General features: G+C 36.5%; 1 protein-coding gene and 1 pseudogene across 8 annotated transcripts in view; both read left to right on the top strand.

Moving 5' to 3' along the window:
• YEATS2 (YEATS domain containing 2) overlaps positions 1-26,783 on the top strand; it is a 194,662-nt gene that overhangs the window by 115,372 nt on the left and 52,507 nt on the right. For 7 of the 8 annotated variants that reach the window (XR_005217407.1, XM_037839564.1, XM_037839548.1 and 4 more), the window contains exons 12-19: positions 1,399-1,557; positions 3,789-3,889; positions 7,640-7,747; positions 8,253-8,435; positions 17,943-18,201; positions 20,364-20,525; positions 22,383-22,543; positions 23,489-23,647. Coding sequence is in view for 7 of the 8 variants with exons in the window: in XM_037839564.1 (XP_037695492.1) it covers positions 1,399-1,557; positions 3,789-3,889; positions 7,640-7,747; positions 8,253-8,435; positions 17,943-18,201; positions 20,364-20,525; positions 22,383-22,543; positions 23,489-23,647 (1,292 nt within the window). In the remaining variant the exon portion in view is untranslated. The remainder of the gene's footprint in view (positions 1-1,398; positions 1,558-3,788; positions 3,890-7,639; positions 7,748-8,252; positions 8,436-17,942; positions 18,202-20,363; positions 20,526-22,382; positions 22,544-23,488; positions 23,648-26,783) is intronic. The other variant, XM_037839566.1, reaches the window with a different exon arrangement.
• Positions 24,879-25,772, top strand: LOC119536914 (annotated as a pseudogene).

Raw genomic sequence — 26,783 nt, 5'->3', positions numbered from 1 at the left:
TTAGTTCTTCTAGGCAGGGTTTTTGTTCGTTTATTAACAAAAGAGAGCTAATCACTATTGATGACTCATTTATATGAAAATTTTTGATTAGGGGAAGGAAAGAAAAAAAGTGTTCACATATTTTTGCCTCCTAGAATCAACAGCACAGGTAAATCATTTGGCAGGATAGGTGTTTGAAAATAAGGTAGGGATTGAGTTTGGTGGCTAAATTTGGAAACCAGATTGATTTGGAGTTAAACTTTGAGGGTAGAAATTGATTTGGAATTGAAATATCTTTCATTTGATTTCCGACCATGCTAGAGAATTATTTGGTCTTGTTGTAGTTGGCAGTTCTCAGCCTTCATTTTCCCTAAGATTGGATAGTCCTTTTTATCATGACAATTTCACATTTTTGTTAAAGGAAGACACTTTATGGTTTTGGCTGCATCACCTCAGAAAAGACATGAAAGACGGGCAATTTAAAATAACCAGGCAATGGGAGGACTTCTATACAATACATAAATGAAGTTGAAAAAACAAAGCACTAAATACAGACTACTAAACAAAATATGATCCAAGTCTTTGAAAGTCATGAAGCGATAAACATGGATTCACGTCTAGGAAGTCAAAATGTCTCCTGTAAAGCTCAAAAAAGTTAAATTTGGATTGGTAAAATAATTTTAAATTTTACCTATGAGTTAAAAACATTTTCAGATTTTCTACTGCAGATGTGGAATAGGGTGAACATATAAATTGGTTTCAAGTTTAGAGAAATGATTGGATGACAGATTTGATCAATAAAAGACAGTTGAGGATGTTTAATGATACATTGGTAACATTGAGGGTATTCTATGGGATCATGAATCTCTCTGGAAGGGGCTGTGATATAGTATTGACAGATTTTCACATTTTCTTATTAGGAATGAATTGCAAATTAAGACACATATATCTCAGGATGTAGCAAATGTAGCACCTCCAGTGCTTTTTTTTTTTTTTTTTTTTTTTAATTAAATTCAGTTTTATTGAAATACATTCACACACCATGCAATCATCCATGATATACAATCCACTGTCCACACTCCAGTGCTTTTTGAACTTTAATGTGCCTAAGAATCACCAGGCAATCTGTTTAAAATGCAGGGTTGTAATCAGTAGGTCTGGGGTAGGATCTCAAAATCTGTTTCCAACAAGCTTCCTGATGATGCTGCTGGTCCATGGGTGAGACTGTGAAGTGAAACACGCTAATCCCTGGCCTCCACTGCACTGTCACAGCTGCTTAGTTTCTGAAGCAGATAATCCCACTCTTTTCCTGATTTGTCACCTTTGTCCTGAGCAGCCCCTCCCTTCTTTTGTCGTCAACAACTTATATATGGATTGAATCTATATGTTTTGTCTCTCTTCTCTTTTTAACTAATAAAGGTTCCCCAATATCAACTCCAAGTCCATCACCATTGCCTCGAACCCCAACTTCTACTCCAGTCCATGTGAAGCAAGGCACTGCCAGCTCTGTTATTAATAATCCTTACGTTATTGTGGACAAACCTGGGCAAGTTCTTGGAGCCACCGCTCCCAGTACAGGTATGTATTTGATCAATATTTTCACACTCCAAAAGGTTTGGTCTTTTATTAAAGATGAAATCCTAATATGACTTAGCAGACATGTAATGGGAGAATAAAATCTTCATCCATAAATAAGAGGAGAGAGTATATAAAAGTAACTTCAGTACTGTTTCTCTGAGGGAAGATTTGTTTGTAAAGCATATTTATTTAGGAATTTCCTTAAGTCTTCTTTTTAATTTCTAAAGATTAAAAGTAAACCAACTTTACACCCAAAGCACAAGCAACAAAAGAGAAAATAGATAAATGGGAACTCCTCAAGCTTAGAAGTTTCTGCACCTCAAAGGAATTTCTCAAAAAGGTAAAGAGGCAGCCAACTCAATGGGAAAAAATTTTTGGAAACCATGTATCTGACAAAAGACTGATATCTTGCATATATAAAGAAATCCTACAACTCAATGACAATAGTACAGTCGGCCCAATTATAAAATGGGCAAAAGATATGAAAAGACAGTTCTCTGAAGAGGAAATACAAATGGCCAAGAAACACATGAAAAAATGTTCAGCTTCACTAGCTATTAGAGAGATGCAAATTAAGACCACAATGAGATACCATCTAACACCGGTTAGAATGGCTGCCATTAAACAAACAGGAAACTACAAATGCTGGAGGGGATGTGGAGAAATTGGAACTCTTATTCACTGTTGGTGGGACTGTATAATGGTTCAGCCACTCTGGAAGTCAGTCTGGCAGTTCCTTAGAAAACTAGATATAGAGTTACCATTCGACCCAGCGATTGCACTTCTCGGTATATACCCGGAAGCTCGGAAAGCAGTGACACGAACAGATATCTGCACGCCAGTGTTCATAGCAGCATTATTCACAATTGCCAAGAGATGGAAACAACCCAAATGTCCTTCAGCAGATGAATGGATAAATAAAAAAAAGTACACCATAATTAGTTTTCTTTTTTCTTTTTTTTTTTTTTTTTAAGTATTATTTTCATTTGGAAAGTTTAATCTTTTTGGGCCTACAAGTAATATGGTTATTAACTTTTCTAAATTAATCTTTTAGTACAAAAATTTTGTTGAGCTATGTATGTTTTTCCCCAAATAGCACAGTGATTTTTACTCTTCTGTAAGATAAATTTTGCTTGTGGAAGGGAAATTGAAACCTGCAGTTATAAAAGCAACTGTAATAGGAAGAATAATTAGTCTTTGGATTTACCATGTTTGTCATCACATTCTCACACAACTATATAGTGCTTTTCAATTTTTTGAAGCGCTTACACTAAAATTATTTAATTTAATTATAATAATTATTTTAATTTATTCCCTTTGATTAATCTGTATTTAAACATGTGCTCCTAAGTGTAAACTTTCTTGTAGCATTCACTTGTAATAAGAGAAATAGTAAAAAGAGAAATAAAATAAGAGGGATAGATAATATTTTTTATAGGTAATAAAATAGATAATTAGATTTTTTTCTTTAATTTTGGATTAAACACAAATGGATGGGTATTGGGCATTTCCAAATAGTTTTTTGGAAAAACTATGGACTTAAACAATGATTGTAATTGTGGAACTCCTTTAAAAATATTTCTTTCAGAGCTTTCCTTATAGCCTTTTGAATATATGCAAAAGATGTCAAATACAGGTGTTTGTTGAGGATGTTTAGTTTTAGGAACCAGCCAAAAGTCTTTGGAAGCAAGTTTGGTGAACGGAGTGGGTGATCAAATACCATTTTTGGTCAATACTTTGTTGACTATAAGATAATGTGACTTATTTGTATCAGACTCTAAAGGTGGTTGTATAGAAGACAAAATCATAACATATTTAGTGTTGACAACATTTTGGATTAAGTGTAAACTTCCAGTGAAACTACTTCACAGGAGCTAGGATTTACTTGAATGCATTTATTCTGGCACATTTGTTAAACTACTAATAACATTATGTTACAGTATCTCTTATTATATAAGGAACAGAGTATATATAACTTTTTTACCTATTGTACATGTCCATCCTTACTAGCTTCCTATCCCTTTTCTGGTTTAGCATACGTGAAGTGGTGAACTTTGTAGGGATGAATCCTTAAGTATTTTTTCCTTAATAGTTTAAGATTTATGAGTTTTCTACCGTTAAAGATACAGCAATAGTGGAAAAGAGGAGAGAGTAGTAAAAATGCTTTTAAATTCTACTTTGTAATTTCCACTTTGTTTATACTTTGTTTTAAAATCTGCTTTGCTTATCAGGAAGTCCTACAAGCAAGCTCTCCACTGCTCAGGTCTCCCAAGGAACAGGTTCCCCTATTCCTAAAATTCATGGAAGTAGTTTTGTAACATCTACTGTCAAGGTAACACTCTTATTGCATTATTGCACTTGGCTGGTTTCTAAAGACAATATATTCTAGCTCAGCAAGAATCTTTTAGTTGATAATGCAAATTTCATAAGGGAAAATTTCAGGCTAATAAATATCTTGAAGATCACTACTTCAGACTCCTCCCCTGTCTTTGATCTTTTCCTACTGTAGAAAATGCTTCTCAGCATTTCTATCAAATGGTTACTCAGCACCCTTTTTTAAAAAATTCAGTTTTATTGAGATATATTCAGTCATCTATGGTGTACAATCACCTGTTCACAGTACCATCATATAGTTATGCACTCATCACCCCAGTCTATTTTTGAACATTTTCCTTACACCAGAAATAATCAGAATAAGAATAAGAAATAAAAGTAAAAAAGAACACCAAAATCATCCCCCCATCCCATCCTATTTTTCATTTAGTTTTTGTCCCCATTTTCCTACTCATCCATCCCCATATACTAGATGAAGGTTTTCACAATCACACTGTCACCCCTTGTAAGCTACATTGTTACACACTTGTCTTCAAGAGTCAAGGATGCTGGGTTGGAGTTTGATAGTTTCAGGTATTTACTTCTAGCTATTCCAATGCACTAAAACCTAAAGAGGGTTATCTATATAGTGTGTAAGAATGTCCACCAGAGTGACCTCTCAACTGCATTTGAAATCTCTCAGCCACCGAAGCTTCACTTCATTTCTTCTCGCATCCCCCTTTTGGTCAAGAAGATGTTCTCAATCCCGTGATGCCAGGTTCAGACTCATCCCTGGGAGTCATATCCTGCGTTGCCAGGGAGATTTACATCCCTGGGAGTCAGGTCCCACATAGAGGGGAGGGCAGTGAGTTCATCTTGTGAGGTGTCTTAGCTAGAGAGAGAGGGCCACACCTGAGCAACAAAGAGGCACTCAAGGGGAGACCCTTAGGCAAAACTATAAGCAGTTTTAGCCTCTCCTTTGCAGTAACAAGCTTCATAAGGGCAGGCCCCAAGATAGAGGGCTTGGCATACCAAGCCGTCAGTCCTCCATATCTGGGAGAACATCAGCAACAATCCAGGTGAGGAAGGGCAACACTCTGCATTTTCCCCCAGCTCCTCAGGGGGTCCCTGTATATATATTTTTATTTTCTGCCCAAATTACTTTGGGATGTGTTGCTATTTCACTCTAACCTATGCAAACCTACCGTATCTCACTTCCTATTCAAAGTTCCATGTAATTGTGTTTGAATAAACTGACTGTAGAAGTTATGTTTAGAAAATATAGATCCTGCACCAAATAAACCTCTCTTCCCTTGGTCTCACATGGAAGTTGAAATTTTAACACACAGTCAGTTTCAGCCTTTGCCCTTTGGCCCTATTGGCCATAGTCTTAACCAGGTCTGCTTCATTCATATCTCTAATTGAAGTCTGGGCTCTTTTTCGGCTCTTTTATTTATGTTAACAGCTGCTAAGTATTGCATTAATATTGACATTCATATCTGCCAAGCTCTAGCTCTGACTTTCAGGTGTCACTTAGATACCCAGTGTTCCAGAGACCAGTCAGGTTATACACAAAGGGATCAGCATCTCAGAGTTTGGAGACAGCCATTACAATTCAGGAATAGATTTGACTGCTGTAAGAGCTTACAATCTAGGGGACCATTACAATAATTGTTTCCCTGTTAGGCTGTACTCTAAGATTTGATTCTGAGTTTACACATAGTAGTTAGTCCATATTGGTGAGGCTTATAGTGTTTGCCTTTGTTTCTGGCTTACTTCACTCAAAATGCTGTCTGCAGGATCCATTCACCTCGTTGAGTGTCTCACAGCTTCATTCCTTCTCATAGTTGCTCAGTATTCCATTGTATGCATATACCACTACCCAGCACCTTTTTGAAAACTTACTGTGATGAGGAGGTGGCCCATTATATTTTTTTGAACACCTTTGTTACAAATTTTTGCTTAGAAAAATATGCATCTGGTAACACTCCTTTTTACTAAATTTAAACCAACAAGGAATGAATTGCATTTCCTTTTCCACACGTTGGTCTTGTAATTTTTCAAAGCATTTCTTAGGTCTCTACTAAGTTGTTTTCCGTCTTCAGAATAAACAGCTCTAGTGAAACCTTTGAAATTTGCAGCTCCAAATTTGATTTCTTTTGTTCAGTTCAGAGTGCTAGATACCAGCTCACTGTCTGGCAAAGCATTTCCCTACTGTTTGGTTATTCAGCTTGGTTCCAGCTGCCTTAAGTGTAAAGGCTTGGGCATATAAATTCCTGTCTGAGAACCCTGGGGAATGCAAAGTTCATATCTCTTGCATGATTAGTGCCTATCACAGCATTTCTTATATTTTGGCACTTATTGTAATGCTATTAAATGGTTTCCTGGTTCAAAGTAAGTTTTTTTCTAAATTCTGAAGGAGTCTGTGAACAGTATGTATGTGAATGTTTGAATTGTAATAATTCCCTTGAAGGCTTTTTTTTTAATGTTGATGATCTTTTATTTTTTGATGTTTGTTGATGATCTTTTCATTACATAATCAAGCAGTGTTCATAATTTTGTTCCTTGCCCCTAATATTTATTTATGGTACACTGTCTCTGACACTCATATTTTTTATCTGAAAATTAGATATTCTACAGTAGTTTTTTTAATAATTCAGTTTTATTGAGATATATTCACATACCATGCAGTCATACAAAGCGTACAATCAGTTGTTCACAGTACCACCATATAGTTGTGTGTCCATCACCAAAATTAATTTTTGAACATTTTCACTACCACACACACAAAAGTAATAAGAATAAAAATTAGAGTGAAAAAGATAAGAACACTGGGTGCTTTTTTTTTTTTTTTTTTTTTTGGCCCCATTTTTCTACTCATCCATTCATACACTGAACAAAGGGGAGTATGATCCACATGGCTCTCCCAATCACATTGTCACCCCTCATAAGCTACATTTTTATATAATCGTCGTCAAGATTCAAGGGTTCTGGGTTGTCGTTTGATCGTTTCAGGTATTTTCTGCTAGCTATTCCAATTCATTAGAACCTAAAAAGGATTATTTATATTGTGTGTAAGAGTGCCCAGCAGAGTGCCCTCTCGGCTCCTTTTGGCATCTCTTAGCCACTGAAACTTATTTCATTTCCTTTCACATCCCCTTTTTGGTCAAGAAGATGTTCTCCATCCTACTGCAATAGTTTTGAATGTTGACCTTTTGTTGTTTTTGCATCTGCTAATTGTTTGTTTGTTCTATTTTGTTTTTTTTTAATCCTTAATGAGTATTGATTCAGAGTAAAGTTTGCAAATTAAGCTGTGAGTCCTATTAAAAAAAGAGTATGTACTGAAATATTGAACTGCCTGTTTGAGTCATTCATTTATTTCATGCCTAGCCTCTAGGGATATAAAAGGAATAAAATATAGTCCCTCTCCTTCACTAGCTTGCGCATCTGACAGGAGAGTAGATATGCAAACTAAAAAAGTAATCAAATATTAGAGGTGAGGTGATACATCTTTCTAGTGTATGGCAGGCACCATTAAGTAGTTTCTTGTTAAGTTGCAGTCTTTCTTTACACTTGGTTTGTAAAACAATATTAAAATGCAGATATAGAGACTTGAAAGACCCCAAAGAGTTTTTGCTTTTTTGTTTGGTTGTCTTGGTTGTTTCTATTGCTAGAGAATGTCACAGATGTGTAGTAAATATAAGTGACTGAAATATATGGACTCACCCATTTTACCCTCATTGTACAATATGTTTTTTTGCATACACAGCAGGAGGATTCTTTGTTTGCATCTATGCCACCACTTTGCCCAATTGGTAGTCACCCTAAGGTTCAAAGCCCCAAACCTATAACTGGAGGACTTGGAGCTTTCACAAAGGTGAGTATTTATTGGGGGATTATTTCACAAGTTTGTATGGTCCTATTACACAATCATTTTTGGTGGCATGTTGGAATTGATCCATACTACCCCTACAACATGTAGCTTTTTTAGTATGCCTCAATCCTAAGGCCAGACTCTACTTCTGAGACATACTTTCATTTATTATGGTATTCTTAGCCAGCCCTTGGAGTTCAGCAAGATGGGGAATTCACAGAGAGCACAATTTGTGTCTGTGCTTCTCTCTGCTGCCCTTTGCTACTAATATCTAAAACAAGTGACTAGGTTTAATTGAGAGATTTACAGATCAAATCCAGATCCTACTTTTCATACCTTTAAAAACTTATGGATTATATTTAAGCAATATTTTTACCCATCTGGTGGAATCATTATTTATTGACCAATCTTTGTTAATTTATGAATCCCTGCAGACAGAATTGATTCAGATATTAGTAGCTTTTCTCATGGGATGTTTGTTCAGTGTCATTATCATATTTGTTGTAAGGTGATCATCAAACAGGAACCTGGTGAAGCCCCCCACGTGCCCACATCAGGAGCTGCCAGCCAGCCACCACTCCCCCAGTATGTGACTGTGAAAGGGGGTCACATGATAGCAGTGTCCCCTCAAAAACAGGTCATATCTGCTGGAGAAGGGACTGCCCATTCACCAAAGATTCAGCCCTCCAAGGTTTGTGTTGGGTAGGGATGGGAAAGTTGACATGTAAATGAACGTTGTTTGCCTAAATAATTGACGAGTGCTAAAAAGATTTAGTGTGATAGGGAAGCTGATCCTGGAAAGACCTGTAGATGAAAACTTAGTTGGAAAAGCAAGTCAGTCCAAGTTAAACTCTTCTCCTACAGTAATCATTGACAAGAGCACGACATGTATTATAGAGGGTCCAGGAATAATCCAAGAGGCAAGGGGATACTATGTCGTTTGGCAGGCAAGGTGGTTGACTTCACGGGCAGCTTTCCACTTGATACAAACCTAAAATGGGTAACTGACAGGACTGAGATATACTGTTTTCACTTATTTGTTCCTGATAGAATGCTGTAATTTTGTGTATACTTCTGAAATCCATTCTATATGATATGTTTAATGATTCTTGACTCTTTAGAGAGTTTATTTTCTTTATAATTTGTGGGGTGCAAGGAAATTAACGTATTGGAGGAAAACTATAAAATAGCACATGTATCCATGTTTTCCTGCATCATTAAGAAATAGTATCTTTTTGTAAAAAAATTTTTAACTATTAAAAAATTAAAAAAACAAACAATAAAAAAACACATTTCAAACAAAACAAAGCAAAGGATTAAGAAAAACAAATAGCCTAAAATAACTACTTTGCTTCCAACATGTTCCTACCATACCCCAAGAAAATTAATAAACCATAACCAAACAAAGGCATAAGAAAAAACAAATAATCTAAAATAACTACATTTAAGCTAATTTTTTTAATGCAATAGTTTTTACTTTATCAAAAAACTTAACAAAAGAAAAAAACAATTCAAACAAAACAAAGGAATAAGAAAAACAAATAGCCTAAAATAACTATTGCTTCCAGCATGTCCCAACCATACCCCAAGAAAGTTAACAAACCCCAACAAAACAAAGGAATAAGAAAAACAACGTAAAATGACTGCATTGCTTCCAACATGTTCCTGCAATACCTAAGAAAATTTGCAAACCATAATCATTCCTGAGCATTCCCATAACATTGAGATTACGCTCAATAGCTTATCTGTTCTTACTAGATTATCATTCCCCCTTCACTAGTTGCTGTCTATCTCTTGGTCCCCTACATTCTAAAAAATAAAATAATTATTTTACATTTTTCACAGAGAGTGGTAACGTACAATATCTCTCTTTTTGCGTCTGGCCTATGAAATAGTGTCTTATATATGCCGTGCTCTTATACATTATCTCTAATTTTCAGAACAACTCTGCAAGCTGGGCGTTTTTTAATGCGGTTTTATTGAGATATATCCATACACCATATCATCCATTCAAAGTATACAATCAGTGGCTCAACAGTGTCATCATATAGTTATGCATTCATGGCCACAGTCAATTTTAGAACATTTTCATTATTCCAAAATAAAAAAGAACACCCAAAACATCCCATACCCTTTATTCCCCCCTATTACTTATATGTTTTTTGTCTTTATTTTATTACTCATCTGTCCATATACTGGATAAAGGGAATGTCAGTCACAAGGTTTTCACAGTCACACGGTTCCACGATAAAAGCTATGTGGTTATACAGTCATCATCAAGAATCAAGTCTCCTGGATTACAGTTCAACAGATTCAGTTGTGTCCTTCTAGCTAGTCTAACACACTAGAAGCTAAAAAGGAATATCTATGTAATGTGTGAGAATAACCTCCAGAATGACCTCTTGACTCTATTTGAAATCTCTTCAAGCTTGGCATTTTAATCCCTGTTTACAAATGAGGAAACTGTGGCTCTGAGAGCTTAAGTAACTCCCTCAAGAACATATAGCTAGTAAATGACAAGATTTGAACCCAGGTATCCTGGTTCCAAAATTCCCCATTCCTGAGCTAATTAAAATTATGAGCAATTGTCTTTATCCTAAACGTGCTTTGAGAACATCCAGAGTTAAATTATCTCAATTTTTTGGCAGATATACTCAAAAGCTACTTAAGAATATTATGTAGGATGCTATTTTTCAACTTGAGAGCAAGACTTTCTAGGTAGAATGAATTGTTTAAGTGGTATGCTATAAAATAGAAAAAAAAAAGGTTTTAGATATTTTGGATAGTGTGGATAGTTAGATAAGGCTCAAGATGAAAAGTTACAGTGTTAAAAGTGTTTTTTAAAATCTGTAAGAGTCCATTAGCCAATGTTCCAACCTAATCCCCCATCCCAAATTTACTGAATCAGAATCTTGTGTGGCCCTGGGAATCTGGATTTTTAACAAGCTCCCCTGATTTATATGATTAGGCAAGTTTGGGAACATGGAGGCATAGCATCAAATTTGACTTTGGGTTTACATAACCAGGATCACTAAGACAGGCAACTCCAACTGCTTCTTAATGTTCCCCCAGTTGTTTTGGCCTTAGGGGTAGCAGCTTTGTCAAAAAAATTACTTCAGTGAATCAGTTAGTCGCCTGGACTTCCTACCCATAGGGTCTTATATATTCCTGAAAATCCATTTTTCTTCACCTGGAGATACATGGTATTACTGATTTAGGTTTTGAATGAATCTAGTATGGCTGCTTGTACTTAGAAGATCTGGGATAAGTTATCCTCTACTTTTTGCCTCTCTATTTTGCCACTCACCCAGCAATACTGAGAAACTAGTGGCTTTCTTATTACATTGCCACCTACCAAATGATAGTAGGGTCTAAAAGCAAGTAGGTAGGCTTGTTGTAGAATGCCCTGAATAAGGTTTAAGGGCTCCTGAAAAGAAGAGCAACAGAAGAGTGTAAAAGAACTGCAGAGAAGCAGTGAAGTAGGAGAACTTACTATCACTGTTTATCTAGGTAATTTTTACATGCTTCAGACTCTGAGATAAGCAGCTGTCTGCAAGTACACACTGTCCCTGGTTATTGCTGAAGTACATTTCTAGAAACTTTGCCAGAAAACAGAAGGAATGAAAATGATACTGTTTTCCCTCCATACAACTTCGGCACAGTGGAAACAACAGCATATCTTTTTCATTAAAGTAGGGAGAGAGGTGCAGTGTTTGACATGAAAAAGAGCTGAGGAATAAGTGGATTCGGGTGGTATAGTAAAACAGCACAAGCTTGTTAACAAATCTCAGCTCTCAGCCACTCATTTCTTGTGTGTCCTGGGCAATTTACTTAATCTCTCTGAATCTTGTACTTTTACCCAGTAAAAAAAAAGACTAATACCTTATCTCTTACCAGTTTGTAAAATTGTATATAAAGGACCTAACACAGAACAAGTACTCAGTAAGTGGTAGTAATATTAATGTGACTGAAAGTGGGTGTTTTGCATTTGTGCATGATTACATGGTAATAATTATCATCATAGATATTCGTTGATCACTTAATTGTAAGTGGCTGTACTTCTGAGGTTCTGGAAGGGAATATATGCAGAATCTTCACCTTAAGGTTGCTAAGGTTAATTTTAATTTACAATGGTATATTTACAGGCACAGGGAGGGCAGAAATAGAAACACTGAATTGATTGATGCATGAATCAGCACAAACTATTTATAACAAATGCAGAACAAAGGTGGTCTGCATTTTAAAGCTAGAATGAAATATAGCAATACAAAGAGAAGTGTTGTAGAATAGGAGGTGAGGAGGAAAAGAGTTGTTAGGTAAGTTCAGGTTGTAGGTCAAAATGTACTGAGTTACTGAAAAAAGGAAAGCTAATTTGGGTTATAGTGCCCTTACCCCCTTTTTTGTAGTGTCCATACACAGCTCTGCATAGGTTTTCCCCAACACAATGTCATACTTCCTCACTCTCAGACTTTTAGAAAGAGGCTGTTGGGAGGGGGAAGGTTGACCTTGTGAATGGTATGCATATAATGGATAAGCTCTGCTAATACCGACTGCCGTCCTGTGGCAGGCTTGTGATACCATGTTTCAGCAGGCTCTTGGAGAGGTTGTGTGTGTCATATTCTGGAAATTCTGAAGCAGTTAGGTGTGAGGATAAAGGCTGGCACAAGAAGAGAAAAGCAAGTCGGATACATGGGATTTGGGGAAAGAAGTTGAAATAGGTCCAATTTGTATGTATTGATGTCTTTTACAGGGCTTCGCTTTTTTGTTTTTACTAGTTTAGGAATATGAAAATAGATTATGTATAATATAGCTTATGCAATAGATAATTAAGATATATTTGGGGGGCTTTTGTTTTAGTTAGGATGTCTTTACAACTACCATAACAGAGAAATCCAAAACCCAGAGACTTAGAAGTTTGTTTCTCACACACATAAAAGATCAGATAGGCAGTTTCGGTGTTGTGCTTCCACAATCATCAAGAGTCTACACTCCTATCATGTTGCTCTGCCATTCTCAGCATTTAGTTTTCAGCTTGTGGGCCAAAGTAACCACTTTATCACGTTACCAAGTTCACATTTCCGGCCAGCAGGAAGGGAGAAAAGGGAAAGCCAAGGAGACTGAACCCAAAAATTGTACTCATTACTTTTCACATCTTTTTAGCCAGAAATTCTTCAGATGGTCACACCTAGCTGCAAAGGGACTGAGAAATAGAGTCTTTTTCTATGTAGCCATGTCCCTAGCTAAAAACAGTGGCTCTATTAATATGAGAGGGAGGGAAAGAATGGATATTGGGGTTCAACTAGCAGTTTCTGCCTCACACTCAATTTTTTCTATATTAAGAAACATTTTTTTAAATAAATGCACAGAAAAGTTATTGATTAATAAGGATTTTTATATTTTGTTATCTCTAGAGGAATAACCTTGCCCGGCTTTGTGACCACAGAAGCACTCCACTTGGCCTACACAATAAAGTTTATGCTTTTCATTTAACTCAAGACCTTAAATAATTTGGCCTCATCCTGCATTTCTGCAAGCCAATAACCCTGAAAAGTATATGAAAACAAGCCCTTTGAGGGATGGTAAAAAGTGTTGGTTGGTTTTGACAAAGTTATATTGTCACCCAAAGTGGGGTCATTTGCCCGATGTGCACCGAAGTCAATGCTGTGATACCAGGATTTCAAGAAGAGAAGGGGTTTATTGTGTCATCAACCAGCAAGGAGACCTGAGACAAGCCTCAGATCAGTATCTCCTAGCTGAAGAGGTTTGAGGCGTTTGTGCAGTTTTGGGGTGGGTATAGGGGAGTGGTTGAGGATAAGGTGAGGTGATGTGGGTTAAGGGGCAGACTTAAGTGGAGCATGGGCAATTCTAAATCATGCTACTTATGTATATCACATTTAAAAATGGGGTTTAACCTCATCAGTGGGTGTGATTTTTACTATTATAATCAGGCAAGGGTAACTATAGGTTAAGGTTTTGTGCCACTGCACAAGTCTAGCCGGCCAATTCTGGCTGAAACCGGCTTTATCTGGAAGAGAAACAAGAACTGGGGTGGGATGACTCAGGTTTCTTCATTAGTAAACATGAGGGGTTCTTAGCAGGATCATAAAACTACTAAATTACAAAAGGCAAGATAATGGATAAGCACAGTGACACAAGATTATTATAAGGCTGTTCCTCTGCAATTATAAGAGAAGGCATCCAAGTTACAGTTAAGTATTTTCTCTTACATAAGGAGGTTAGTAGGCACAGTTAGTTCTTGGTTACAGTTAGTATTATAGGTGACAAAATCGTTGTGGTCAATCTAGAAAATTGACTTGATTTCCTAAGTTTCATTGTTATATTACCACAGTTTAATTTTTAAAATCCCTTTCCCTGCCAATTTCTTTTAAATAGATAAATTAACCAAATGTTGCCAAGGGAAATAGTCACTTTTCATAGATGAGTGTAAACAAAATACTTCTTAGAAATAACCAGGCTCTTTAAAGCACTTTTTAGAAATACAGCCTTTGATTGCCATATATGTTGGTTTGGTTGGATAATACCATATATCCTCCTGTTTCATAGTCAGTACCTCAGTTCTTTTGCCGGGTGGTAGTCGGAGGCAGGGTTTGAGGTGGGGATGGATCCTCTGGTCCAAAATATAAAAAACTGGTTAAGAAATCAGGGATGCATTTCATATTACCACAGCACCCAAACAGGATTTGTCCTCTTGAAATCAAATAACTTTTAAACATAAATACATCACACCGCCACTAGGGTGGCTTCTTAAGCAGAGGCTCTTGAGCCCTAGTTGGGCCACAATTTCCAAGTCAAGGCTTGAGCCTTGCAGGCTGAGAAACTTAGTTTTACCAGTCTCTAGAGTAAATCAGTTCTATAATGCAATTTAAAATTTTATAATGGGATTCCAGTTGGGTAGGAGAAATTGGACCTAGTCATTTGCAAAGGATGTTCTCTTCATATGTGGGAGCACTTAGAGGAGCAAATGGTAGAGTCAAAGATTTTTTGGTGACTATACAGTTATAAGTTAAAGAGATTTTGATAATCATAAAGGGGTATTTTATTTTTTTAATTCAATTTTATTGAGATATATTCACATACCATGCAGTCATACAAAGCGTACAATCCATCGTTCACAGTACCATTATATAGTTGTGCACTGATCACCAAAATTTTTGAACATTTTCATTACCACACACACAAAAATAATAAGAATAACAATTAAAGTTAAAAAGAACACTGGGTGCTTTTTTTTTTTTGCCCCCGTTTTTCTACTCATCCATCCATACACTGGACAAAGGGGAGTATGATCCACATGGCTTTCCCAATCACATTGTCACCCCTCGTAAGCTATGTTGTTATACAATCATCTTCAAGATTCAAGGGTTCTGGGTTGTAGTTTGATAGTTTCAGGTATTTACTGCTCTCTACTCCAATTCATTAGAACCTAAAAAGGGTTATCTATATTATGCGTAAGAATGCCCACCAGACTGACCTCTCAGGTCCTTTTGGAAACTCTCAGCCACTGAAACTTATTTCATTTCCTTTCACATCCCCCTTTTGGTCAAGAAGATGTTCTCCATCCCACGATGCCAGGTCCAGGTTCCTCCCCGGGAGTCATATTCCACATTGCCAGGGGGATTTACACCCTTGGGTGTCAGATCCCACATAGCGGGGAGGGCAGTGATTTCACCTGCCAAGTTGGCTTCGCTAGAGAGAGAGGGCCACATCAGAACAACAGAGGCATTCAGGAGGAGACACTTAGGCAAAATTATAAGCAGGTCTAGCCTCTCCTTTGCAGTAACAGTCTTCCCAAGGGCAAGTCCTGTGATAAGGAGCTCAGCCCATCAAACCACCAGTCCCCAATGTATGTGAGCACATGGGCAACCATTAAGGTGGGGAAGTCCAACACCCATAAAGGGGTATTTTAACCAAGTCAGAATAGCTGGGTGAATTTCTCATCTCCATTCTAGGTTAATTTGTTTTCTTCCATTCTTTTCTTCTTTCTTTCTTCCCTACTTTCCTGCCTTTTTTAAATTAATTCTTGAATTTGCATCAAAATAGAATAATATAATGAATCTCATGTACCCATTATCCAGTTTGAACAATATCAGCATTTTGTTAATCTTAGTTCTCTTTCTGGAATATTATAAAGAAAATCACAAGTGTTCTAGAATTTCACTCACAGTTAATTTCCTTATGGTTTATGATCAAGGCCGTGTTTCCTGGCCAAATGCTGAATACAGAGACAAATGTTCATCCTTTGGCTCGTTTTTCCTAGTCTCCATGTAGTGCCCCATACCTTATTATCAGTCTTCAGTTAAAAATAACCAGTATCATGGTTAGCAGCAGAAGCTAGCATTTATTCTGTACATCATGTTGGCTAGGCATTTTATAAACCTTATCTCATTTATACTTCACAGTTGTATGAGGTGGCTGTTACTAACATATACTCTTCACTGTGAATTAACGAATGTTAATATTTACTTCAGATCTTTTTTTCTCCAAATAAAACATGACCAGTGAATTCTCATTTTGTTCTTCCCAGAAGCTTTACTGTCATAAGTATATGTCTCTTTCTAGTCCATACTTCTGTTGCATAAATATATAATCATAAATAGCATGTAATGTGTGTTTTGAAGATTTACATGAAAGATTTTTAAACTCATACTTTTCTGCAGCTTCCTTTTCACTCAATATTATGCTTTCAAAGTCTGTGCTGCTATATATAGTTATAATTCATTCATTTTATCTATGTGTGATAATCCATTATATATCTATACCACGAAATAACAAATAATGCTACCTTGGACATTCTTATGTATGTTTTCTTGAGCATATGTCTAAGATTTTTCTGTAGGATATATTCCAAAAAATAGAATTGCTGCAACATGGGTGTGTGACTTTTCAGTCGTCGTAGATATGCCAGTGATTCTCTGGAGTGGCTATACAAAATTAACTTCCTACTGGAATGAACAGAAGTTCCTATTTCCCCATATCCTCTGGACAACTCTTAGTGTTATTAACCTTATAAGATTATTTTTGCCATTCTGATGGGTGAAAAGTACTTTCTACTTTATCTCTTTCTGCCTTCAGAAAGCAGGTACTTTTTATTTCTTGTAATCTTATAAAAATGTTTTCATCCAATTTCTGGTGAAAAGTTCTTTTTAAGAAAGAGCTAAGAAGTGGGAAACAATGGCCCAATTTGCCATTAATTAAATTGTTTCTTCTAATTTAACATCCCACATTTACTTTGATTTAAAAGAGTTTCATGGTATTTCCTTACTTAAAAGAGTTTACTTGACAGTATTTTCAGAACCAAATATTTCTAACTCTCATAATTTGAGTACTGGGAGATCATTGTTGTTGTCATTGCTGTTAATCCAATTAAATATTTTTCTTGCTTACACTTAACTTTTTTAACCAAATGTCTACCTTCAAGGAAAAGAAAGCTTAGAAAGAGATATAGAAAAAGATAACATTTCTTATTGGAAGAGGCGTTAAATGGTTACATTATACAATAAGTCATGTGGATTGTTAGAGGAGTTGTAGATGTGGAAGGAAATCATTTCAGAAGGAGGTAACATAGAAGGGGTATGAGAATATTTATTGCACAGTTTTTCGTAATGATGTTAAATTTAAAATTACCTAAATATTTAACAGTATTTGAAATGGTTGCATAGATTATGGTATATTTATTCTATTTATTATTGGTCATCTAAAAATATTTCTGAAAAAAATAATAAAGTGTTTGTAATATATTAAATAGAAAACAATATAAAACTATATGTACAGTGTGATCCCAATTCTGTATTTCAAAATGGACATTAAAAATAATTGGGAGTAAATGTAGAAAATATTGAGTTATTTCTAGATGAATAAAATTTTCCTTTATATTTCTGTATTTTCCAAATTTTTTATTAAAAACACGTAATGGTTAATAATCAAAATAAGTTATAAAAAGTAGCTCTGGGGTTAAGACAAAAATCTTTGACCTTTTAGTATAACGATATCCAGAATGTAAAAACTGTTACTATTGTTTTATATCTGTAATAGGTATAATTCCTAGATGACTGAATTAGATTCCATGTATTATATCTAGGCCTTTGCTCTGTTCTTTGCTAGTGAGACTTTCTGTTCTAAGAATTCTCGAAGGGACTATGAGAAGAGACATTGCTGGACTCTCTTTTCTTTTGAACAGGTTGTTGGAGTGCCAGTTGGGTCTGCTTTACCTTCAACAGTGAAACAGGCTGTGGCAATCAGTGGTGGCCAAATCCTTGTAGCCAAGGCCAGCTCTTCTGTCACCAAAGCAGTTGGTCCAAAGCAAGTTGTGACCCAAGGAGTTGCCAAAGCAATTGTGAGTGGAGGTGGAGGAACCATTGTTGCTCAGCCAGTGCAGGCCTTAACCAAGGCTCAGGTCACCACTGCTGGTCCTCAGAAGAGTGGATCCCAGGGTTCAGGTAACTGATAAGAATTGAGGGCCCTTTCAGTAAGAGCCTGTCCACAGTTTCCTTTGCTACTAATTTTATTTGGTATTTGATTCTATCAGGGAAATCCCAACAGGTTGATGTTATAAGGAGTTTATAAGAAAGTTTATGTCATTCCTTTTCATGTAACATTTTACATAGGGATCTATAAATAGAGCAGATGGTTGCTTTAAGTTTATTATAGGTTTGTTCGTTTATTTTGGTAAGAGTGATAAGAATAGTGGGCACTTCTTGATAACTCCTTTCAGGTCTAAAGAATAATTCACACTCATCCCCATACCTTTTGGAGTTATACTTCATATTTAAAATCTTGTTGTGGCCATTTGCCAGCAGCATTTTGAGGTACCTGACTAAAGCTTTCTCTACTAACAAGAAGTTTGAACACCTTGAATGTGTTTTAGGCTTGATGTACTGTTTCTGTGAGGGCATGAAAACAATACCTAAGATGTAGGATGTTAACTTCTTTTTGAAAGTCTTCACTGAAGTTAAATAATTTTTGTAGTAGGAAGTACTTTGAGCACGTGATATGGAAGAATAGAAGGTGATGGTTGTCCAAAATAAAGATTTTAGAGGTGGAGCAATTGCTGGTGATAACAAAAGTTGTTGTGACATTAACCATGAATGCTTGAGATGGATTAGAGGAAATGATCTTTGAATCAAGCAGCCGAGAAACCAGAGAATAAAATAAGTCATCTACATTGTTGTCACTGAGAATGACAGTTTTTAGCATACAGAGCAAGACTTTGAGTCAGGAGTCAGTCTTAAGCAATTGAGGGGAAGTGACTGGGAGTTCAGTAAATGATAACCAAAAGGAGAGAGATAAGGTGTTATCCCTTGGTATGAGCACAAAGGAGCCAGGGTTTCTTTGTTTTTGTTTTTTTTTCTGTGACCAAGGGACAGTAATGGTCTGAAAGCCAAACTGGAGAACGAAAGGCATCTCTCCTAGTCCTTTGCCCTTTGATATTGAGGTATATGCATGTAAGATACAAAAAACAGCCCCCACCTAAGGAGGCTGCTGGGAAGGAGTGTCTTCAGAGGACCGCTAGGTTTAATTACGACAATAATAGATGTGTTCAAGGAGATTGAGACTAGAGAGGAGTATATTGATCAGATCAGGAATTCCAGGGGGACATGGAGAAAGTTTTGCAGGAAGAAGGGAGTGGGTAGATGAGTTCATATCAGGAAATGTAGGCAGTGTGGAGATGGGACTCCAGGTAAAAGTGGATGACCAGAGAGGTGGCTGAGAAAAACTGATGTAAGGTATGATGGGATTAGTTCTGGTAATAATGGAGAAGAGTGGCCCTCAGTTTTAGTGTTGTAGTTCCTAGGATATTTGGGGGCAGCTTCCTGGGTTTCTGCTTCCCAAGGCTTTACACAGTGAAATGGTGGTGAGGAGAATGATTGTTCCTGTAGGTCAGAGTCCTTTCCCTGTGGCTGACTCACATGGTTCACTGCACTTCATTTCAGGGAGGTTGTAACTTAAAGAAACTGCAGAAATTTGATGTATAAGTCTCTTTTAAGGCTAATATTTAGAGGTTTTACAGCTATGTGCATAGAGAAGTAAATTCTGAGGGAGTAACTGAAGGTGAAAGCTCTTTGAGGTAAGACTTTAAAAAGATTAATTATACTTTTCTTGTGTACGTGCCAGTTGTTGACTAGAATTTCCTGGCTTAGCAAGTTAGGGAGGCTAGAAGTATTGTTTCAAATCAGTGGATGAATCTACTACTAGAAATTGACTAAACAGGCTTTAAGCAAACAGGAAAAAATATATATTTATCTGTAATGAGTTGTCATTTTATTGATTATCTAAAACAGAAGCTTTTGAGAATAAAACAAGTCACTGTTAATCACATTGGGACATAGGTGTAAACAGGAATTATTTTGGGCAAATCAGGACAAATGGTCACCTCTTTATATATGGATATAAATTACTTTGTTGCAGGTTATTCTAGCCTATAAATTATTTTTAATTATTAAGATATTTAAGAATATCAGCCTTAAGTTAAAGCATTATGAATCCAGCATTTAATAAATATTTTATTTCTCTGTGTTTTAATTTTAAAGACAGCTTTGTCCTCAGTTCCAGTTTATCTTACTGTTTTTCTTCCATTTTTTTTTTTCCTTTACCATTTTAGTGATGGCAACATTGCAGCTACCAGCCACTAATTTGGCCAATTTAGCAAATTTGCCTCCTGGCACTAAACTTTACCTTACCACGAACAGCAAGAACCCTTCAGGAAAAGGAAAACTGCTGCTGATCCCTCAAGGAGCCATCCTGCGAGCTACCAACAATGCTAGTTAGTCCGTCATTAAATCATTTGGTTCTTGGGTCTCTTGGTGTCTTTATCTCATTCATCTGGGAGACTGCTCGTATCTATTTCAGGAAGCATTTTCATAACTGTTCAGTGGTATAATGACAGCATTTACCAATAATGGATTTAAAACACACATAATTAGAAGTGGATTTAAAGAATCATAGTCTTAGGGGGTGACACTTGTTTTGGGGTTCCCCTGTTCAGAGCTTGAGGTCAGCAACACATCACATTGGCGAGGTATGGCTATTAAGGCTGTGTTGGGAGAAAGCTGTCAACCCAAACTGTGAATGGAGTATTCCTCATTTCAGTGGGGTGGTATTTGGAAACTGGTGGCACCTGAGAAGGTCCATCTGCTGCCAGTAACTAGAAGTCTGTTTTCATTTTAAAGAGGATGGGGATAGAATTGGAATCATCTGTCTCTGTTTGCCATTATTTGGATATACTTCTCACATTTGCTAGGTTTGGAGATGGAGAGAAAAACACAGGCTTAACCTTTACTGTATAATTCTTAATAAAGCCCTAAGGGAATTAGGTAATTTATTTAGACTTCATAAACTTTTGCTTTGACAGTCTAGCTATAGTCTATCACTAAGTCCCCAATAGTCTTCATAAGACATTGATTTTACATTGTTTAGAGAGTTTATAGAAATGGTAACATATAGTATCTCTCATTTTGTGTCTGATTTATTTCACTCAGCATTATACCTTCAAGGTTCATTCATGTTGCCATATGTTTCAGGACCTTGTTCCTTCTTACTGCTGCATAGTATTCCATCGTATGTATATACCATATTTTGTTTATCCACTCGTCTGTTGAAGGACACTATTTCTGTCTCTTGGCAATTATGAACAGTGCTGCTATGACCATCAGTGTACAAATGTCTGTTCATGTCATTGCTTTCAAATCTTCTGCGTATATACTGAGAAGTAGAATTGCTATATCTATATAATTTTCCTAACTTATAGTAGGGTAATTCAATATCTAATTTTCTGAGAAACCTCCATACTATCTTCCGGAGTGGCTGTACCATTATACAGTCCCACCAGCAATGAATAAGATTTCCAATTTTTCTACATCCTCTCTAGCATTTATTGTTTTCTCTTTGTTTAATGGCAGCCATTCTTATTGGTGTGTGATGGTATCTCATTGTGGTTTTGATTTACATTTCCCTAATAGCTAGTGAAGATGAACATTACTTAGATTTTTGTGAGATTCTCAGAGTCAGAATAAACCATTCTCAGAGTCAGAATAAACCATTGGAAAGGAGTCTGCTCCAGTAATAATCACTGGAATTAAAGTAGGGAAGAATATTGAACTCTAATATTTATTGATTATATATTTACATCCCAGGTGGTTCATATGTATTGTCTCACCAGAAGGGAAATAAAGAGGGTTCAAAAGCTGTAGAGTAGAATTTGAAAACCAAAAAAAGAATGGAGACCTGGACTCAGTGTAAATGTGAGGAAAGTCTTAATTTTGCTCGGGCTGGGGAGGACAAAATAGAACTACAAAATTACACTAAATTCCAGCATTTACCCTGAAATTGAATCAGATGTAAAAAAATTTGGAAGCACCTATCTGAGCAAATTCAAGTATTGGCTAAAATCAGCAGTTGACTAGAAAAGTGTCAGTTGTATTACCCCACAACTAAAATCTTATTTTCAAACTTCAGGAAATTCTTCTCACATAATAGGTATAATATGAAAAGGAAGGAGGAAAATAAGAAAGGAGAAGGAATGGTGTTACAGAGGAAACCTCTCTTTGGGCTCAGGTGATTTTTCTATTAAATCCCTGCTTGGTATTTTTTATGACATTGCTGTTGTTCATTGTGTTCTCAGATCTCCAGTCTGGCTCAGCTGCCAGTGGTGGAGGAGGATGTGGCGGAGGAGGTGGTGGAGGAGCAGCAGGAGGAACCGGAGGATCCCAGAGCACCACAGGCCCTGGTGGGATATCTCAACACCTCACTTACACGTCTTACATCCTCAAGCAAACTCCACAGGTCTGGTAATTTGTGACTGGTGTCTTTTAAATCATTTAGTTATTTAATAGCTATCTTTAATTATAGTGAATTTACCTTTACAGCTCTGGGATCAGGGGTCACTATTAACATTTTAGCCATGTTATAAATCTGTGTTACTTCGGGTTTGTTATGTTTTGAGAGTTGACAGTTAAACCAGGGAATTTCCAAATAATAATAATACCAGTTACTAAGTGCTTACTGTGTGCTAGATATGTAGAGGGCTACATTTCTCATCTTATTTAATCCTCCCTCTCAGCCGCAGTGTCAGGTATGTAATATATTCATTTTACAGGGAAGGAAATAGAGATTTAGAAAGATAACTAAGATTCAAGATCTCTCTGCTAAGGTAGGGGTAGAGGATGGATTTAAACCAAGATCTTTCTGGCTTAATAAATCTTTTCACGATGCTAATTGCCTCCTATATCCATTAGGTAATAAACAATATTAATATGCAGTTGGAAATTTATTGTTAGAAGGAAGTAGCCAAAGAGATGTTATCAAGTTATGATATTTAGAGTTAGGTTAGACTCAAAATTAGGCACAGGTTTCCACCTTCTTTCCCCTTCTCACTAAAAGTTTGGTTCTCTTCAAAGGAAGGTAATGGAATTTGGGTTCCAGATGTTCTTATTGAGAAAGATGGATAATTATCAGTCTGCATAATTAAATTTAGCTTTGGGGATTTGAACTAGATTGCAAAACTTCATTTCCCAACAGCTATGTTTTGGGCCAAGTTTCAGATGTGGGGATAACTGTTGTTAGTGACATTTAGAGCAAAGCTATTCTTTTCAGTTATATTGACAACATTACAGAATTGAAGAAGAGCATTGTAGCTTGCAACATGGAACCTTGTCATTTAAAGGATGAGAGCAAGTCATTTGAACTTAACAAATTATTGATTAGTTCTTAATTTTTTTCCTAACTTAGGGTACATTTTTAGTTGGCCAGCCATCTCCCCAGACATCTGGAAAACAGTTGACTACTGGGTCAGTAGTCCAAGGAACACTAGGAGTCAGCACGTCTTCTGCACAAGGACAACAAACATTAAAAGTCATCTCTGGACAAAAAACTACTTTGTTTACACAGGTAAACATATGCACACACCCCAAATATTTGGTGGTAATAGTATTTATATAGTTACATATTTAGAACTTATCTCTTTGCACAAAGAAATAAGGGTGACATAAGAAAATGAACAATTACATAGTATAAAAAGCAGAATAAAATAGGTTTAGGAAAATGTAAGTAGAATGAGAAAGTAAGGCCAGAGAGATATTTGGATATGCAAACAGTAAATCCTTTACATTTAATCCTAGACTTCTCAAAGCAGATACCATGAAATAGCTTTATTAGCTTACAGTCTGAGGATGTGAAAATGTCCAAATCAAGACATCATCAGGGCTATGCTTTCTTCCCGAAGACTGGCTGCTGGTGATCCTTGGCTCCTCTTCCACATTGCAAGGCACCTGGCGGCATCTGTTGGTCTCTCCCTTCTTTTTGGGATTTTGTTGCTTTCAGCTTCTCATTTCTGTGACTTTCTCTCTCTATATATATATTCTTTCCATTGACAAATGATTACAGTAAAAGGATTAAGACACATCCTGAATGAGCTGGATAACACCTTTACTGAGGTAGCCTCATCAAAAGGTCCTGTTTACAATGGGTCCATACCCACAGGAATGGATTAAATTTAAGAACGTGTTTCTGGGGTACATACAGCTTCAAACCACCACATGAAGGATAATTTGACAGCCAAAGCAATATGAGAAACATGATCAGTTATAAAATTCACACTGTTTGTGAGAGAGAAACACATAATATTTCCTTAGAAGAAAGAAAATTTCCCTGGAGGGAGACTTCATGTAGGAGATGCTGAATGAGTATTAGGTGATTTTATTCAGAATATTAATAAAGTGAGTAAATGCAGTAGTGGGTTTGGTGCAGGTTTCTACAGCATTCTTTAGTATAAGAAAAAGAATAAGGATGGAGTTTTAATTGGGTAAGGGATATCATAATCATCTGCAGGAGGACCCGTGGTAAAGTCTCAAAAACTTACTGAATGCAGCCCTGCCCTGATCAAGGTAAGATGCTTCAGGGCTCTGTTCCCTCATAGAAGCTTTGATTAACCAGCAAGAACTGGCAGAAACATCTTTCTCAGGGCTCCAGAAAATAGTAAAAGGACTGCAGTACGGGGAGAGCACTGAATCAAGAAGAAGCTTTTTAAAACCAGTAGGGTCTTGAGGCAGTAGGGTTTCAGGTGGCCGGCTTGAGGGACGGACTGCGGTGGCCAGCTCGGCTCAGAGTTGAGCAGATCAGGATGGACTAGGATTTGCAGACTACCCTTAAGATCCTCGTTGGTGAGAGTGCGGTGGGCATGTTCAGCCTGCTCTTGAAGTTCACAGATGACACTTTTGATCCAGAACTTGCAGCAACAATAGGTGTTGACTTTAAGGTGAAAATAATTTCAGAATGCAAATACAAATAGGCTAAACTTGCAATTTGGAACACTGCCGGTGAAGAGCAGTTCGGAACTTTAACTCCCAGCTATTATAGAGGTGCATGGGGTGTTATATTAGTTTATGATGACACAAGAAGAGACACCTCTCATAAGCTGAATAATTGGTTAAATGAATTGGAAACATACTATACAATAAGTGACATAGTAAACATGCTAGTTGGAAATAAAATTGATAAGGAATATCATGAAGTTGATAGAAACAAAGGCATGAAATTTGCATGCAAGTATTCCATGTTATTCACAGAGGCAAGTGCAGAAACCTGTGATGGTATCCAATCTACCTTTCAGGAACTTGTTGATGAGATCATTCAGACCCCTAGACTGTAGGAAAGTGAGAACCAGAATAAAAGAGAAAAACTGTCACGCAGGGAAGAAGGACAAGGAGGGAGGTGCCTGTGGTGGTTATTGTTCTGTGTTTCAAACTTTGGAAATTCTGTCTCTTGCATATTTGATCAGATGACGACATCTTTCTGAATAGAAATTCTGCTATGTTAGGGACCTTGCAGTTTCTACATATTTGTTTTGTATCATGGCAGTAAATATTTGCAAGAAATCCCCTTCACCAGCTTTCCCAGGTTAAACATTATGGTAAGCATGCACAATTTACAGTCTACAAATTTTTTTGTAACATAAAATTTACCTTTGCGAGTACATTTGGTTTTATGAATTAAATTTATGTAATTTTTAAAAAATCTATCCATCTAGTATATGTGTTGGCACAAGGTCTGCTTTTGGTCTCTTCTTCATTTAAATCCTTCTGTCAGTTACTGAATTACTTGGTTTGTAGAGCTCCTGGAAACACTGGGAGGTGTACATGTATTATCAAACTGGGGAGTTCCTTTAGGAATAACAAAGAGTATTATTTCATAGCTTTTCTAGGATGTACACTGACAGATTCTCTTTTAGTTCTATGTGACATTCTCATTACAGGATGTAGCCCAGACCACTTATAATTAAATCTGGTTTTCTTTTGATGATGATTCTAAAGTAGCATTGATGTGTTAAAGCAGTTTGATCTTACTTTTTAATTTACTTCATTGAGTAATTTAGTTGATTACCTGGAGTTTTTAATTCTGTATGTATATACATTGGATGAGTGGCCCCGTTGCCCAGCCTATTGGGTTATGCAGTGTTTGGCAGAATGGCAATAAGCTTTTACCCCATCTTGGTTTCGCAAGGACATGGATAGTGTGCTTATTGCAACTCATGTAGTACTTACCACTTTGCAAACCAACACTTTTTTTCATAAATGTTGGTAGTGTTTGTCCAAGTACCTCAACTGTAGCTTAATTTCTATGAAGACCTTATCTTATGACTTTGTAAATGCTAGTTATTATTCAAAAACCTATTTTTGTGTTTTAAGGGGTAGGGGTGGAAATACTAAATGACAATTTGAGAAAGGCATATTGCTCCCAGATTCTGGTAAGCGTGGGAAAGCGTTGCAGTGAAAGTCTTGATCATTTACTATAACAAGTAACCAATGGTCTATCAAAACCAACTTGTACAGACTGATAAATTTTTTCCACAGTATTCAGTTTTCTAACCTCTTGTGATTGTGCATTGTATGTTTTTTTGCTCATGCTATTGAATTTACATTGATCCCTGATTTTTTTTTACATTTTTTTATTATGAAATATAACGTATTTAAAGAAAAGTGATAACTTTCCAAGTACAATTTAACAAGTAGTTAGAGAGCAAATCTCA

Source organism: Choloepus didactylus, chromosome 1 (assembly GCF_015220235.1).
Source record: "Choloepus didactylus isolate mChoDid1 chromosome 1, mChoDid1.pri, whole genome shotgun sequence".
In the NCBI taxonomy this organism is placed as follows: Eukaryota; Metazoa; Chordata; class Mammalia; order Pilosa; family Megalonychidae; genus Choloepus; species Choloepus didactylus.
Note: the sequence above shows the minus strand (reverse complement) of the source record. Positions and strands in the feature narration are given on the sequence as shown.